This window comes from Oratosquilla oratoria, chromosome 35, assembly GCF_046742065.1.
Source record: "Oratosquilla oratoria isolate Oo_2021 chromosome 35, ASM4674206v1, whole genome shotgun sequence".
NCBI lineage: Eukaryota > Metazoa > Arthropoda > Malacostraca > Stomatopoda > Squillidae > Oratosquilla > Oratosquilla oratoria.
Window position 1 is genome coordinate 28,623,782 of NC_134811.1, and position 17,007 is coordinate 28,640,788.

The 17,007-nt window shown below is 41.4% G+C and overlaps 1 protein-coding gene across 4 annotated transcripts in view; it reads left to right on the plus strand.

Moving 5' to 3' along the window:
* Positions 1-15,401, plus strand: part of LOC143018620 (mitochondrial amidoxime reducing component 2-like) — a 32,906-nt gene extending 17,505 nt beyond the window's left edge. For 3 of the 4 annotated variants that reach the window (XM_076174143.1, XM_076174142.1, XM_076174144.1), the window contains exons 4-9: positions 570-749; positions 1,877-2,051; positions 3,156-3,358; positions 6,879-6,953; positions 11,847-11,980; positions 14,447-15,401. In XM_076174143.1, the coding sequence (XP_076030258.1) occupies positions 570-749; positions 1,877-2,051; positions 3,156-3,358; positions 6,879-6,953; positions 11,847-11,979 (766 nt within the window). In that variant the 3' untranslated portion in view covers position 11,980; positions 14,447-15,401. The remainder of the gene's footprint in view (positions 1-569; positions 750-1,876; positions 2,052-3,155; positions 3,359-6,878; positions 6,954-11,846; positions 11,981-14,446) is intronic. The other variant, XM_076174146.1, reaches the window with a different exon arrangement.
* The last annotated feature ends 1,606 nt before the right edge of the window (positions 15,402-17,007 follow it).

Sequence of the window (17,007 nt, forward strand, 5' to 3'; positions counted from 1 at the left end):
AAACTTGCAGTATATATAGAAATACATAATATCTATCCACCAAATCTCTCTCTCTCTCTCTCATATATGCATTTCAATCCCACCAATTCTACTCTCATTCGCCACTTTTTCCTCCCTCTCATCTTAGCTCCTCCTGGGTGATGAGTCGTCTCTGTATCCTGCCCACTGCCTTAGGTCAGAAGCAATGCAGCAAGATGCAGCATATTCACAGCAAGGCTGCTTCATTTAATTATTGACCCCTCTCCATCCTCTCGTGCAAAAAAAAGATTGCAAAATCCCATCAGGTTGCATCAAATATCATTCACACATAAGCAATCCCTAAACCTCCCCCCCCATCCCTTCCTTACATCACATTATCATCTATACACAGTCATTTTCCATTCACCCCTATCTTCTATTTAGATAATATACTTTCTGAAATGTGTATTAACTTTTCATTTCACTGGTAACCTGAGGATTACTTGTGCCAAATAGAAAATCTCAAAATATACTTGATATGTTGTTCTCTTTTGATGTGTGGATATCCACTCTTATGTTTTTGTACTTAATTTTTTTTTATTTGTTTGTAGGTCATTAATGATCAGCACAGAAAGTGGTGCAATGATCACTGGGAGACAGATTGGGAAGACTGTAATCATCACTCCAGTGATTGAAGAAAGAGGAGTACTCCAGTTGGAAATGGATGGGATGGAACCATTGCGGCTGGATCTGCAGCAGGTGGAGGAGGAGAACGTAAAAAGGGAGTCGAAGTAGGTCCTTGTGTACCCAGTTGTTCAATTGTCATGATTTTATGGACTGTAAACTTAGATCTACAATTGCTTTTAAGACCTTAGGCATTTCCTTAGATTTTTCTGGGAAATAGTTCATTGCTGTCATAACTGGATCAAAAGGGGGAGATTGTATTTTGTTGCTAGTAACCAGTACTGAATCTTTGGAGATAGTATCATGCCAAAGAGGTGCAATTATAGAAGTGGTAAATGTGAGATATAAAGAGGGTAGAAAAAAAATCTTTGTTCTATTAGCAGACATAAGTCTATATACAAATAAAAATGTTTTGAGATTGGTATTGTTTACTTTATGAGTATAGTTGAACGTGTTTTGGATACTCTGGCCTTGGGTGAAGTGAGCATATCACCAAACCATGTGGGTCTCCCCAAGCTGTAAGGAGTCATTTCAAAATTAACTACATACATATGCCAAAGGCTTTTTCCCCCTTACACGGGGGGTAGCCAAAAAGAAAAGGGCATAGAAATCACTCCCACCCATTTCATTTCCCATATATTCCACTCCCCTCCTTCCTCCCTCCTATCTTGGCACCTCTTGGATAACTAATATATATATATATATGAATTGTAATTTTAATGTGCAAGTAGTATTGAATTTATCATTAACTGAATAGAACCACAAGAATAAAGGTTCACTACATGTTGGTGAATTTTTGTCACGGTTCTCCAAGATAAGGAAGTGCTTTCACTGAAATATAATTGGCTAAATAATTGCCTCCCCTATCTCTAGCATGTGATGCAGTTCTTAGTGATCATGTGAAATGCATCAAATTAGTGTCATTTATGAGCAAAATTTTTCTAAGAAATAGTTGGCACCTTAGTAGCTACACTGTCATCATAATGTTTTTTGTTATCGATAGAGATTCCTTGTATGGATCATTTAAATCATGAAGGGGAAACTTGAAAGTATATGGTATATATTAAAGGGTCATTTGATGAATATGAAAATATAGGCTTAATGAACTGTAAGGAAAGGCATCTTTCATTATAGTCTAGTAAATTTATATGGCCATATGTTGCATATTGTGAAATATTTGAACCAGTGTTGGTAGTGTTTTGTTTACTAATGCCATGATTATTTTCTTTCAAAGGGTATGGGGTCAGACTGTGGTAGGATTTGATTGTGGTAAAGAGGCATCAAAGTGGATTTCACAAGCTCTGAAGGAGGAGGACAGTGGACTGTCTCTTCTGTACAGTAGCTCTCTGTCAGTCCAGAGGTTTACGAAGCCATTGAGTATCTATCCATTGTTGAAGATTGATGATGTTGTAAGTTAACATATATATTTATATAGCTGCATTTCCAGTTTTATTGTGAGCTTAACTCCACCACTTCATTATATGAAAACCACTCCCACCCATTCCATCCCCAACATACTCCACTCACCCCCACCCCCCCACCCTTGTCCCTCCCTCTTATTTTGGCACCTCCTAGATGACTGGCCATCCCAGCACCATGCCCACTGCCCTGGGTCAGAAGCAGTGTCGCAAGACACAGCACATCCACAGCAAGGCTGCTTCATTAAATCGGAAACCCCCCTCTCCATGCCCTCATGCAAAAAAAGAGAAGACTGGGAGAAATCTCTTTGGGCTGCGTCAGTTTATTTCTCACACATACTCCCTCACCCCCAACCCCCACCCACTTCCCCTTATGAATCACAGTATCATCCATACACAACCATTCTCCATTCGCCCCTATCTTCTGTCCTTCTTCAACAGACATTTCCATCTTTCCCAGTGCCCCTTTTACCCCATCCATCTATCTCCTTGGTTGCCCCCTCATGTTCACTTCTTCCATCTCTGCCTTCCACACCTAGTTTACTAGTCTTTCTTCACTCATTCTTTCCATGTGTCCAAACCATCCCAATATTTTCATCAATCCTATCTCCCAACTCCCTTTCCACCCCAATTCTCTTCACCTCCTCATTTCTCACACTATCCAGCCTAGTAACTCCTATCATACTTCTCAGGCACCCCATCTCAAACACATTCAAACTCCTCTCTTATTATGTATTAGTATTAACCCCTTCGATACGATGATGCCTACATAGGCGTCATGAGGAGCAAGTGGGTAAGTTGGCGTCTTGATTATATATATTGTAGTTGTACCTGTGTGACCCCCATACTCTGTAAACTGGTTTCATCATATTTTCTATGGTTATCAAAATTCATGGGTGAAAGAGAACGAGCAATACAGCGGTAACTTTATTTTGTAAAATGCAAGTATTATGACGCAACATCGCATGTCTGGCAGCTAATGCTGCCTGCGAGATTTTGGCCTGTAGTGAAGGGGTTAATGTGATGCATAATGTTGTGAAAACTAAGATTAAGTCTATTTTTAAATAAAGACTTGATGCATGTTGCATTTTGCAGGGAAAGTATTCAGATTCGAGTGGTTACCTGCTGATGACAGATGGATCTCTGGAAGATTTGAATAGCAAGCTCGAGGACCCTGTAACTTTTCAGTGGTTCCGTCCAAATATAGTTTTGAAAGGAGTTCCAGCATTTGAGGAAGATAAGTGGAAATACATCAAAATCAATGATGCCATCTTCAGGAATTCCAAACCATGTGACAGGTTGTTACCTATTTGTAGTACTGGGCACCTGTATGAAGTAATGCCAGGTGGGAGCAGCCTCTGCCTGCTGCCTGTCTCTTAAGCCTTGGGTCAGGGACTCTGTGGACCAAACTAATGATGTATTTACCTAGTTGTATTTACCTAGTTGTATTTTGCGGGAAGGGGAGCTATGCTCGTGTTGTCCCGCCTTTGTATCTTGCAGTGTCTAGTTTGTTTTTAAACTCATGAATGGTTTTTGCGCATACTATTTCATTGTCCAGTTTGTTCCAAGTGTCCAAAACTCTATGAGGAAAACTGTTTTTCTTCAGTTCTCTTCTATAGCTATGTTTTTTTATTTTCTTTCCATGTCCTCTTGTGTTTCTTTTGTCCCAGTTAAGTAAGTTCTCACTATCGAGTACCTCTGTGCCTTTCATGATTCTGTAGATGGTCAATAGGTCACCTCTCTCTCTCTTCTTTGCTCCAGTGTCGGTAACTCCAGTTTAGCCAATCTCTCTTCGTATGATAGGTTTGCAAGTGCAGGTGCCATTTTTGTAGCTGCTCTTTGGATTCTTTCTATTTTCTTTATATTCTTTTTGGTACTGGGGGACCACAATGTCGCTGCATACTCTAATCTAGGCCTTATCAATGTAACCAATATTTTTTTCATCATGTCTTCGTCCAAGTATGTAAACGCCACTTTTATTGATCTTAGCAAATTGTAAGTCTCCCCGACAATTTTGTTAATCTGTATATCATAGGATAGGTCGTTCGTGATAATTACTCCCAAATCTTTTTCGGATCCTACTTTCTTTACTTCTTTGGTTCCAATTGTATATTTTCCTGATATTCTGTTTTTTGCTTTTTCCAAACTCCATTATGCTACACTTCTTAGTATTAAAGTCCACTTCCCATTTCTGACTCCAGTTCCATACCCTATTTAGGTCTTCTTGCAGTGCTTCACAGTCCTCATCAGTTTCTATTTTCCTTAGCAGTTTGGCGTCATCGGCAAAGAAGCTCATGTAGCAGTTCACGTCCTCATCCATGTCATTCATATAGATAGCAAACATTATTGGTGCCAGCACAGATCCTTGCGGTACTCCACTGATCACCTCTTTCCAGTCTGAATATTTTTCTCTGAGCACTACTCTCATCTTTCTACCAGTCAGAAAGTCCTCTATCCATTTTAGTAGGTTTCCCTGTATTCCTCCTATGTGTTCCAGTTTTTTTAGTAGTTTTCTGTGTGGTACTTTGTCAAAGGCTTTTTGCAAGTCTAGGAATGCACAATCAGCCCATCCATTTCTTTCTTGCACTATGTCTATTAGTCTTGAGTAAAAGCATATTAAGTTTGTGGAGCATGATCTTCCTTGTCTGAATCCGAATTGTCTTGGGTTTAATATGTCATTGTCTTCCAGATGTTTTACCCATCTATTCTTGATTATTTTCTCACAAATTTTGGCAATGGTGCTTGTTAGTGATACTGGCCTATAGTTGGTGGGTTCTTCTTTGTTTCCTCCTTTGTGTATTGGTACAATGTTAGCGTTTTTCCAGTCCTCGGGTATCTTTCCTTCTTTGAGTGAGCTGTTTATTAAGATGTGTATTTTGTCTGTTAGTTCTTCTTTGCACTCCTTTAGAATCCAATTTGCAATACCGTCCGGGCCATGTGATTTTCTGACATCCAGCCTTGATAAATGTTCTGATATTTCCTTTAGTGATGCTGTAAACTCATTCATGAGGGGAGATTTCTTGTTTTCGTCTATGTCACAATTCGGTATTTTCTCTCTGGTGAAAACAGATTTAAAGTGATTGTTCATGACTTCGGCCATCTCTAAATCTTCTGTGTATTCTATGTTTCCTTGGCATAGTTTCACCAATTCCTGTTTGTTTTTAAGTTTACCATTCACATACCGATAGAATAGTTTGGGTTGCTCTTTGCATTTGTCTATAATATCCTTCTCATGGTTCCTTTTCTCCTCTCTTCTCACATTAACATACTCATTTCTATAGTTAACATAAATTTGCCATTTGCTTTGTTTTTTGTCTTTTCTCCACTTTTTCCAAGCTTTGTCCCTTCTGTCTTTTGCCTCACTGCATCTTTTGTTGAACCAACATTTAATGTACTCTCTCTCTCGCTTTTGTCTTGGTACATGCCTGTTTACCCCTTCATTGTAGTTTTCCATCAATATATTCCATTTCTCTTCCACTGCTGTTTCTTCCCTGTAAAATATTTCCCAGTTTGCATTCCGGAAGAATGTCTTTAGTTTTGTAAAGTCTGTTTTGTTGTACCTCAGTCTTCCTTTCCTATGCTTTTCGTTCCTCTCTATGTCTATTTCTTCCTTTAGTATAGTTTCGATGAGTACATGGTCACTCTTTCCAATTGGTGTCTCATACTGGACTTTATGCACTATTTCAGGCTCTGTTGTAAATATTAGATCTAGTTTCGATGGCTCTTCATTATTTCTGTACCTTGTGTTTTCATGGACCCATTGGGTCATTGTGTACTCCATGGTCATATCTAGCAGTACATTGCCCCACGAGTCATCTCCTCCTTGCACTGTCATGCTGTCCCAACAAATTTCTTTGCAATTGAAGTCCCCCATAACTACCAGATTACCCTTACCCATTAGTATCTCATTGAGTGATTTTCTTGTGTCATCTAGCATTTTTTTATGTTCAATTTCTTTCCAAGCGCTTGTTTTTGGAGGCACATAAGTCACCACAAACTTTCTACTCTTCATATTCTTGCCTTCGACTTTTATCATGATCAATTCAGCATTACCTTTGCCCTCTGCAATTTTTGTCACCTTTAGGTCTTTCTTGGCCAAGAACATGATTCCCCCTCCCTGTTTCTTGTCCCTGTTTTTTATCCAGTAGTTGTTTATCCAGTGTGTTTATATAAATGTGTATACAGTTAAAAAAAATAGTCTTGACCAGTGGTGTGGATTCTACTATAGGAGTTCAATTTTGAATGCTGAATGTTGCAGATAGTTTGCTACACCATGTCTACTTTAGAGGAGGAAGTATCTTCAATTATAGAAGAACAAAATTTAGTTGCATAGTGTAAACCATGGAATGGTTCAGAACTTTTGGAGTCAACTGTACATATACGAAAGGGACTTTTCCTATTATAGGTGTATTATAGTAGTAGTAATTTATCACTTGAAGGGATATTCTTCTTGTTTGCCTCATAAATCAGTTGAGGAAGAGGGTTGCTATGTGATGAAGTGGAGAGTTAAGCTGTAGAAGTGCTGTGCATCATTGCACTGCCCTTGATTTGAGATCTGGTAGTATGCAGGTATGACCCTTCATCCATAATTTTGCTGAGATGGGAAGGATGTTAAATTGGTTTTAATATTTATGATGTGGGGGTGTGCTTTGACTGGCCATCCCCACTGTAAGAGGGAGAGCCGTTGGTGTGTAGTCTGGGTCATAATAAAAGGCCAAATACCTCCTAGTACAGAAGGGGTTAGGTTTGTATGTGTGGATAATTAATGAGATTCTTATTTTCTACAAAGATTTTCTAAGCATATTCTTTCACACGCAGGTGTGTGTTTACAACTGTAGATCCAGACATTGGAGAGCGACGTCCACATAATGAACCTTTGGCTACACTCAAGAAGTAAGTATCCTTGTAGCGGATGTAAAAGTCCTTGCTGATGTTTTAGTTATTTGTTGTGGGTGAATGACCTTTGGCTGCAGCATCTGGAGGAAAGAAGCTTGACATTCACTTTCTTGTTGATTTTCATCATTGGGTCTCTTGTGATGATTCATATCACCCCTGGGGAAGGCTTTGGTTAGGTTCAGAGCTGTCTCATGGGTAGAGTACACTGTTGAACTTTGAGTGGAGAAAACTAAACACAAAAGTAAGTTCAGGGCATTACATCCCAGCACCAAATCAGTAGATACATACATATGCCAATGACTTTTCCCCCCGTACAAGGGAAGTAGCCAAAAGTCAAAGGCATAAATCCAACCCCACCCATTTCATCCCCACATACTCCACTCTCATTCACCACCCTTCCCTCCCACTTTTCTTGGATCCTCCTGAATGCCTGGTCATCCCTGCATCTTGCCCACTGCCCTGGATCATAAGCAATGTAGCAAGACACAGCACATCCACAGCAAGGCTGTTTCACTTATTGGCGACTCCCCTCTCCATCCCCTCATGCAGAAAAGAGAAGATGGGGAGAAACCCCCCTTGGGCTGCATCAAAATATTCACACATACTACCCTCCATCCCCCACTTACTCCCATCCATGCATCATAGCATAATCCATACACAGCCATTCTCCACTCACCCTATCTTGTCTTCTCCCTTCCTCAACACATTCCCTTCATTCCCAATGCCCCTTTTACCCTATCCATCCATCTCATCCTTGGTTGCCCCTTCATGTTCACTCCTTCCACCTCTGCCTTCCACACACCTTTCTTCACTCATTCTTTCCACGTGTCCAAACCATTCCAATACTCTTTCATCAACCCTATCTTCCAACTCCCTTTCCACCCCCATGTACCACCTCACCACCTCATTTCTTACTCTATCCAGCCTAGTAAACCCTACCATACTTCTCAGGCATTTCATCTTGAGAACACTTAAACTCTTTCTCTCTCATGTTCCATGTTTCTGCCCCATATAGTGCTGTTGGCACAATCACTTCCTCGTACAATTTCCTCTAAGCATCCATTCTCAAATGCCTATTTCTTACGCTTTTTAATCCCCCAAGGCATTTACTTGCTTTTCTCAATCTACTTCCAACCTCCACCTCCACTCCTTGCCGCCACATTTGCACCCAAGTATCTAAAGCTATCTACTTCCAGCCCCTCTCCCTTGATACTTCCAATTTGCTGCCATCCTCTCCCCATCTACATCTCATCACCTTACTTTTTCCCATGTTTGTCTTCAACTTCCTCCAATCACACATCTTCCCAAACTCTGTCACTAACTTCTTTATTCATTCCTTTGATCTTGCTACAAGCACAGTGTAATCACCAAAGAACAGATTTATCTCCTATTTTTCTCCATTTTCTGTAACCATCTCCAATCCTCAGCCCATTTACAAAGGAGGAGCATGCCAACAGGAGACCTTTTAGTCCATAACTAGGTTGAATGAAATATATATATAATACATACATATAACAAAGACTTTTTCCCCCTACATGGGGGGTAGCCACAAAGAAAAAGGCATAGAAACCACTCCCACCCATACATATACCAAGGCTTTTTCCCCCTTACAAGGGAGGTAGCCAAAAAGGGAAAGGCATATAAACACTCCCACCCATTTCATCCCTAAATACACTCCACACCCCTCCCACTCATCTGAGCACCTCCTGGATGACGGGTCATCCCTGCACCCTGCCCACCGCCCTGGGTCAGAAGCAGTGTCGCAAGACACAGCACATCCACAGCAAGGCCGCTTCATTTAATCGGCGACCCCCCCTCTCCGTCCCCCTCTGCATATAAGGCGAGGACGGGGAAAAATCTCTTCGGGCTGCGTCAAAATTTACTCACACATACCACCCCGGCCCCCACCCCCCCGCCTATTCCTCCTCATGCAGTCACAACATCATCCATATACAACCATTCTCCACTCACCTCTGTCTTCCGTCCTCTCCCTTCCTTCCTCAACAGACATTCCCCTCTTCCCCAAAGCCCCCTTCACCCCATCCATCCACCTCATCCTAGGACGTCCCCTCATGTTCACTCCCTCCACATCTGCCTTCCATACCTCTTTTACTAGTCTTTCTTCACTCATTCTTTCCATGTGTCCAAACCATCCTAATATTCTTTCATCAACCCTATCTCCCAAATCCTTTTTCACCCCTGTTCTCCTCCTCACCTCCTCATTTCTCACTCTATCCAGCCTAGTAACCCCCACCATACTTCTCAGACACCTCATCTCAAACACATTCAAACTCCTTCTCTCTTCTTCTCTTATATTCCACGTTTCTGCCCCATACAGTGCTGTTGGCACAATCACTCCTTCATACAGTCTCCTCTTCGCATCCATTCCCAAATGTCTATTCCTCATTACACTCTTTAAACCACCAAGGCATTTACTCGCTTCTCTCAATCTACATTCTACCTCCACCTTCACTCCACCTTTTCCTGCTACACTTGCACCCAAGTATCTAAAACTATCCACTTCCTCCAGTCGCTCTCCCTTAATGTTCACTTCCAGTCTACTGCCACTTTCACCCCTTGTACATCTCATCACCTTACTTTTATCCACATTTATCTTTAGCTTTCTTCTATCACATACTCTCCCAAACTCTGCCACCAGCTTCCTCAATCCCTCCTCTGACCCTGCCACAAGCGCAGTGTCGTCCGCAAACAACAGCTGGCTCACCTCCCACTTTTCTCCATTTTCTTTAACCATCTCCAATCCCTGACCCACTACCCTAGCATTCACCTCTCGCACCACCCCATCCATGTATAAGTTGAACAGCCAGGGCGACATAACGCATCCTTGACGAAGTCCCACCTTTACTTCAAACCACTCACTCTCTCCATTTCTAATCCCACCCATTCCACTTCCTATATATTCCACTCCCCTACACCCTTCTCCCTCCCTCTTATCTTGGCACCTCCTGGATGACGGGTCATCCCTGTATCTCGCCCACTGCCCTGGGTCAGAAGCAGTGTCGCAAGACACAGCGCATCCACAGCAATGCCACTTCATTTAATTGGCAACCTCCCCCCCCCCTCATGCAGAAAAAGAGAAGGCGGGAGAAATCCCTTCAGGCTGCATCAATTTATTTTTCACACATACTCCCTCACCCACCCCCCATCAACTCCCCCTTGTGCATCACAGCATCATCCATACACAACCATTCTCCACTCACCCCTATCCTCTTGTCTTCTCCCATCCGTCCTCAATAGACATTGCCCTTTCCCAATGCCCCTTTTACCCCATCCATCCATCTCCTTGGTTGCCCCCTCATGTTCACTCCTTCCATATCTGCCTTTAACACCTTTTACTAATCTTTCTTCATTCATTCTTTACATGTATCCAAACCATCCCAATACTCTTTCATCAACCCTATCTCCCAACTCCCTTTCCACCCTAATTTTCCTTCTCGCCTCTTCATTTCTCACTCTATCCAGCCTAGTAACCCCTATCATACTTTTCAGACACCTAATCTCAAATGCATTCAAACTCTTCTCTTCCTCTCTTATGTTCCATGTTTCTGTCCCATACAGTGCTGTCGGCACAATCACTCCTTCATACAATCCCCTCTTAGCATCCATTCCCAAATGTCTATTTCTCATTACACTTTTTAATCCCCCAAGGCTTCTCTGTCTATATTCTATCTCCACCCTTCTTCCTTTCCTGCCACATTCACACCCAAGAATCTAAAATTGTCCACTTCCTCCGGTCTCTCCTACTTAATACTCACTTCCAGTCTGCTGCCATTTTCTCCCCTTGTACATATCACCTTACTGTCACTAACTTCCTCAATCCCTCCTGAACCTGCTACAAACAGTCTTATCAGCAAACAACAACTGGCTTATCTCCAATACTCGGTCCACTACCCTTGCATTTACCTCTTACACCACCCCATCCATGCATAAATTGAACAGCCAAGGTAACATAACACATCCCTGACGAAGTCCCACCTTAACCTCAAACCACTCTCTCTCCATTTCTGATTCTACATCTCTCATTAAAACTCTTGACTGCTCTTAAGAGCTTTCCTCCTATCCTATATATCTGCAATACCTCTCACAGTGCCCTCCTGTCTACCCTGTCATAAGGCTTTTCCAAATCCAATAAGGCCCAAAAAATATCCTTACTTTTTCCTAAAGCTTTCTCACATATGTCTTGCCACAAAAATCTGATCCACATAACCCCTACCTGTCCTAAACTCGCACTGCTCCTCGCCAATTACTCCCTCGGTTCCTCTCCTAGTCCTGTCAATCAAAGCCCTCTTGTAAGCCTTCCCAACTACACTCGGCAAACTGATCCCTCTGAAACTACTACACTCGCACTTGTTCCACTTTTCCTTGTAAAGTGGAACAGGGGAGTACCTACTCAAAGGTTTTGCTGTAGATTATACTTACTCTGGATGTGAATAGCATTTTCTGCTAACCTATATGCATGGTATTACTTCTTTTTTTTCCACTAAGGTCAGAGGTAACATAGGGATTGTTTTATGGGCTTGCAGCAAGAGAAACTTTTAAATGAAGGAAATGGTTTCAGATATTTTTGGTTTCAGTTGGTGGTACTTGCTGGCTTCAGGAAACTCGAGTAGGTTTTTGTATTGTCAAGGAGACTTGTGGGAACATTGTTGGTTATTTTTTCAGGCATTCTTACAATATTGAGATTTTTATTTGTGCTTGGATTTCATGAAATTAATTTTCAATGATGTTGGCTTCTACTCTCTTTATTTTCATTTGCATCATGTAGACATTGAAAATGCATGTTTTTAACTCGACTTGAAATAATGCTTAATGTATCTGTTTTTACATACAGAAATTGCTCTCCAATATTGTGTTTTTCATTTATTACAGGTTCAGATGTTCTGAGAGTATTGGAATTGCATCAAAAAGTAAAGCAGATCCAATGTTTGGAGTCAATCTTGGATTGGAATGCCCTGGAAGTATATCTGTTGGTGATGTTGTGTATGCTTCCTATCAGATGTAAGGTGTGTTATTACTGTTAATGAGAAGTTATTTCAATTCCTTTCCTACTCAGGTGTAGATATTTTTTTTTTATTTGGTCTTACATCATTACTTCTGACCCAGGCAATGGGGCATGAATCAGAGAAAGCACTTCATCCACAAGGAACCAAGATAAGGGAAAACAGATGGATGTGGGATAGGTGAAGGGTGGCTGCATGCCTTGGCTGGCTCTGTCTGAATACCAGGAGCTTCTTCCCCCTCATAAGGGAGGTAGTGTCAAAGGCACACACCTACTCCCATCCATTTCACTCCCATCCACCACCCTTGCTTCCCTCTTATCTTAGCCCCTTGTGGATGAAGAGTCATCCCTTGTTTCCTGCCCACTGCCTGGGTCAAAAGCAATGTAGCCAGACACAGCACATCCACAGTAGGGCCACTTCACTTACTTGGTGACTCCCCCCCCCCCTTCATCTCCTCCGGCAGAAAATAAAGACAGGGAGAAATCCCTTAGGGCTGCATCAAAATATCATCCGTATACAACCATTCATCATTTGCCTCTATCCCCCTCATTGCTCAGCAGAGATTCCCGTCTTGCTTACATCCTTTTCACTCCATTCATCTTATCCTCAGTCATCCCCATGGCTGGTTACCTCCCTTATAAGGTGGAAGAGGCCTTTTGTTATAGTGTTTGTACTACCACCCACTATAGAATTGGTCATTCTCTCGCATTCCTATCTCATGTCCCACTGTATTGCTTTTGACCTCAGGAGTTTGATGGGAACATGAAAAACTATTTATCCACAAGGTATTGAGGTTAGAGAGGCATCAAATGGGTATTAGCAGTTCATTGGCAACAATCTGTTTTTTCTATCTTTGAGGATAATATCACACTGAAAGGATAGTCATAGAGGGGATAAGAGAGATTTAAGGGTAGCAGATGAAGGGTGGGGGGTTGCTATATGATGAAGTGCTGAGTATGTGCGATTGATCACACGTACCCCAAACCCCCACCCCCATTTTAAGTCTGATCGGAGGAGGGATTGAGGAAGTTGGTGGCAGAGTTTGGGAGAGTATGTGATAGAAGAAAGCTAAAGATAAATGTGGGTAAAAGTAAAGTGATGAGATGTGCAAGGGGTGAAAGTGGCAGTAGACTGGAAGTGAGCATTAAGGGAGAGCGACTGGAGGAAGTGGATAGTTTTAGATAATTGGGTGCAAATGTGGCAGGGAAAGGTGGAGTGAAAGTGGAGGTAGAATGTAGATTGAGAGAAGTAAATGCCTTGTTTATAGTGTAATTAGGAATAGACATTTGGGAATGGATGCTAAGAGGAGACTGTATGAAGGAGTGATTGTGCCAACAGCACTGTATGGGGCAGAAACATGGAACATAAAAGAAGAGAGAAGGAGTTTGAATGTGTTTGAGATGAGGTGTCTGAGAAGTATGATGGGGGTTACTAGGCTAGATAGAGTGAGATATGAGGAGGTGAGGAGGAGAACAGGGGTGGAAAAGGAGCTGGGAGATAGGGTTGATGAAAGAATATTAGGATGGTCTGGGCACATGGAAAGAATGAGTGAAGAAAGACTAGTAAAAGAGGTGTGGAAGGCAGATGTGGAGGGAGTGAACATGAGGGGACGTCCTAGGATGAGGTGGATGGTTGGGGTGAAGGGGGCTTTGGGGAAGAGGGGAATGTCTGTTGAGGAAGGACGGGAGAGGACAGAAGACAGGGGTGAATGGAGAATGGTTGTATATGGATGATGATGTGATTGCATGAGGTGGAATGGGCGGGTGGATGGGGGGTGAGGTAGTATGTGTGAGCAAAATTTGACGCAGCCCGAAGGGATTTCTCCCTGTCCTCTCATTTTATGCAATGGGGGGGACGGAGAGGGGGGGTCACCGATTTAATGAAGCAGCCTTGCTGTGGATGTGCTGTGTCTTGCGACACTGCTTCTGATCCAGGGCAGTGGACAAGGTGCAGGGATGACCCGTCATTCAGGAGGTGCTAAGATGAGAGGGAGGGTGGAGGGGTGTGGAGTGTATTCAGGGATGGAATGGGTGGGAATGGTTTTATGCCTTTTTCTTTTTGGCTACCCCCCTTGTAAGGGGGAAAAAGCCTTGGTATATGTATGTATAAAAGAATAGTGCTTCACTGGTCTGCAGGAAGGTCACCGAAATTCCTAAAATATTGACTGCTTGAAACTTGTCCTGCCAATAGGGGGGGCTATTTGTATGTAATTGGTGGGTAGTTTGATTGCCGTCCCCCCTTCATCTACCCTAACAAAGGGAAAAGTCCTTACAGTATATGTATATAATGTCGACTTGACCTCCCCCCTTATAAGGGGGAAAGGGTACATGTATATGCATGATTATAGTGATTATTATATTTATTGCAATATATAGACATTGTATACAGGCACTTGTATCTATAATTTTTAACTGTAAGAAGTTGACATAGTCTCTAAACTGTTACTTGAATTAGAAACTTCTTTTACAGGCTAAAATGTGTGACAGACTGCATCCTGCCCGAAGTAATAATGTACTTTTGAGTCTACCTAAATAGAGCCATGTATCCAATTTGATATATATTTACAGATAATGAAATTTAGTGTAATAATAAAAATTATGAAAAAATAAAATAATGGATGCTGAAGTGTTATTAATCTGTATTGCACAATATATGTTAATGAAGAGCATTGTATCCAATTTTTTGTAAATTTACAGATGATATAGTTCTATCTAGTCCAAAATGTTCATGGAGACTCGTTCTTAACAAGAAATGGCAAACAAACTTTAGCTGGTATGCAGTGCAGAATAATCCAAAACCACCAAATTCTTGGGGCCAAAGATTGTAAAAGGTAATCCCATGAGGAGCCATACTTTCACTAGTATTATTCAGCCTTTTCACAGGTGGTGACCCACCCATACCTGATTCAGAGCATAACACCAGAATGCTCATCTACACTGATGACCACTGAATAGCTGCTAGGAGCAACCAAACATACTTTCACAAGCTAGAACAATGAATTAGAATAAAATAGAATGAAGGTCTCCAGTATAGGTGGGAAAATGCCTTTTTATTGTATAGATGGATAGATATTCTATCAATCCATTGCTCTTGGTCTCGTGCAGAAGACCTGTAATAGATATTCTATATTGCAGGAATTAATGTTCCATATTTTGTGAAGAATTTCATTTGTTTTAACACAAGTGTAATGATTTTTAGGGAAAACATAGTTGGTTTAGGGCTTCAAATAAATTAACCAAACAATTGCCTTTGGTGTTTGCATTACATTATGTTCAATAAACTGTTTTGGAATTCATTGATAATGCAACACAAAGGACCACATGTACTGACATTTTATGTCAATGTTTTATTAAACAAGTACAGTTTTGTAATTTCCATGGCAATAGTAAAGGGACATGGTCTCAAAATATATTTCTCTATCAATCCTGTCTTGTTTTTTATCCACCATTGGTGTAGTATGGAGCAAAATATTTTTTTATTCGATCATAGTATTGGAAGCAAGTAAATGGCGAGGGGGGGAGTCCTTACATGCCCAAGTGCAGCCCTAGAACAAAGTTCTCAGTGCCCCCCACCCCTCTCACACACACAGTCACAGACTAGCCTTTGTATTCGAGTTGATGTATCAAATCTTGGGCATGATTTGAACAGTTCCTTCAGTCCAATAGCCAGTGATTATTTTGCCTTTCAAATCTTCACTTGGACAAAAGAAAAAAATGGATGTGGAAAACTAATTTACATGATATAAAAATCTAAGATTTCAGCTTACACTGAAGTTGGGTATGAACAGAGTGCAAGCGAGGGAGTCGGAGAGAACCAATGGCCATGTCTTAATCTATACCACAACCACACAACATCAGTGAGGATACTACTTTGCAGCATCATTTTGTTTACATGCCCTCTGACCTCAGAAGGAGGAAGGAGGAAGGCCTCACTTTGGTACTCCTCTGTTGTCTGCTCAGCAAGGCTCCTGCAACTAGGGCATTTGAGTAAAAGCAGCAATGACTGCAACAGCACTTTAGGTAAGAGGCCAAACGCAGAGTATGGGAGTCCAGTATATTTTGACGTTTCGCCCAGCAGGGTTATTTCTGAAGAAGCCCTGCTGGGCAAAATGTCAAATTATACTGGACACCCATACTCTGCGTTTGGCCTCTTCCCTAAAAACTAGGGCATTTATATAAGGTGCAGATGATTTATATAAAATCTTGTTTTCTAATTTAAGATAACCCACTAATTGGTTGAATCCCACATCAATGGTCATCTTGTTTAGGATGACGAGCAATATAGCTCTTGCTAGAACGTAGCTTGTGGCACCAATATTCGCATCCCCTCTGTGTTGATGACATGTCATGGAACATGACAACACAATCGCCACTTCCCACATCCACCACCCTTTACTACCTATGACTATTTTGTGTAATGTAATTATAGGATACCTGTATACATAGTGGGGATGGTAAGGGAGATGGGGTGGATGAAAGAGTATTGGGATGGTATGAGAGGCAGATGTGGAGGGAGTGACCTAGGATGAGATGGATGGATGGGGTGAAAGGGGCTTTGGGGAAGAGGGGAATGTCTGTTGAGGAAGGATGGGAGAGGACAGAAGATAGGGGTAAAATCACACCTCACTAAAGTACACAAGACAAACATATAGTGGAAGGACCTGGATAATAACACAATAATAATAGTTAAGAATGAATGACAATAAAAGAAAATTAAAATGCTTGGAATCCATATTGATTAGGTATCATCTACCAGAAATGAATATTCTACAAAATATGTGTGGAGTCTTGATGTTATTGGGGGCATCCCACAGCACACCAAGGAGAAACTAAGCAGCAACTCCCAGACCACAGCACCTCTCCCAATGTCTGGTATAAAAAATCAGTTTTGTATCTTTGAAAAAAAAAAAAAAAATTCCCAGAAAATGCTTAATGTCTAGGTGAAACATTGTACTTCATTCGGTAATATAGTATTTTCCCTTTCTCTTATTGAGAAGAAAATTGCGAGAAAGTATGAAAAATAATTAATTC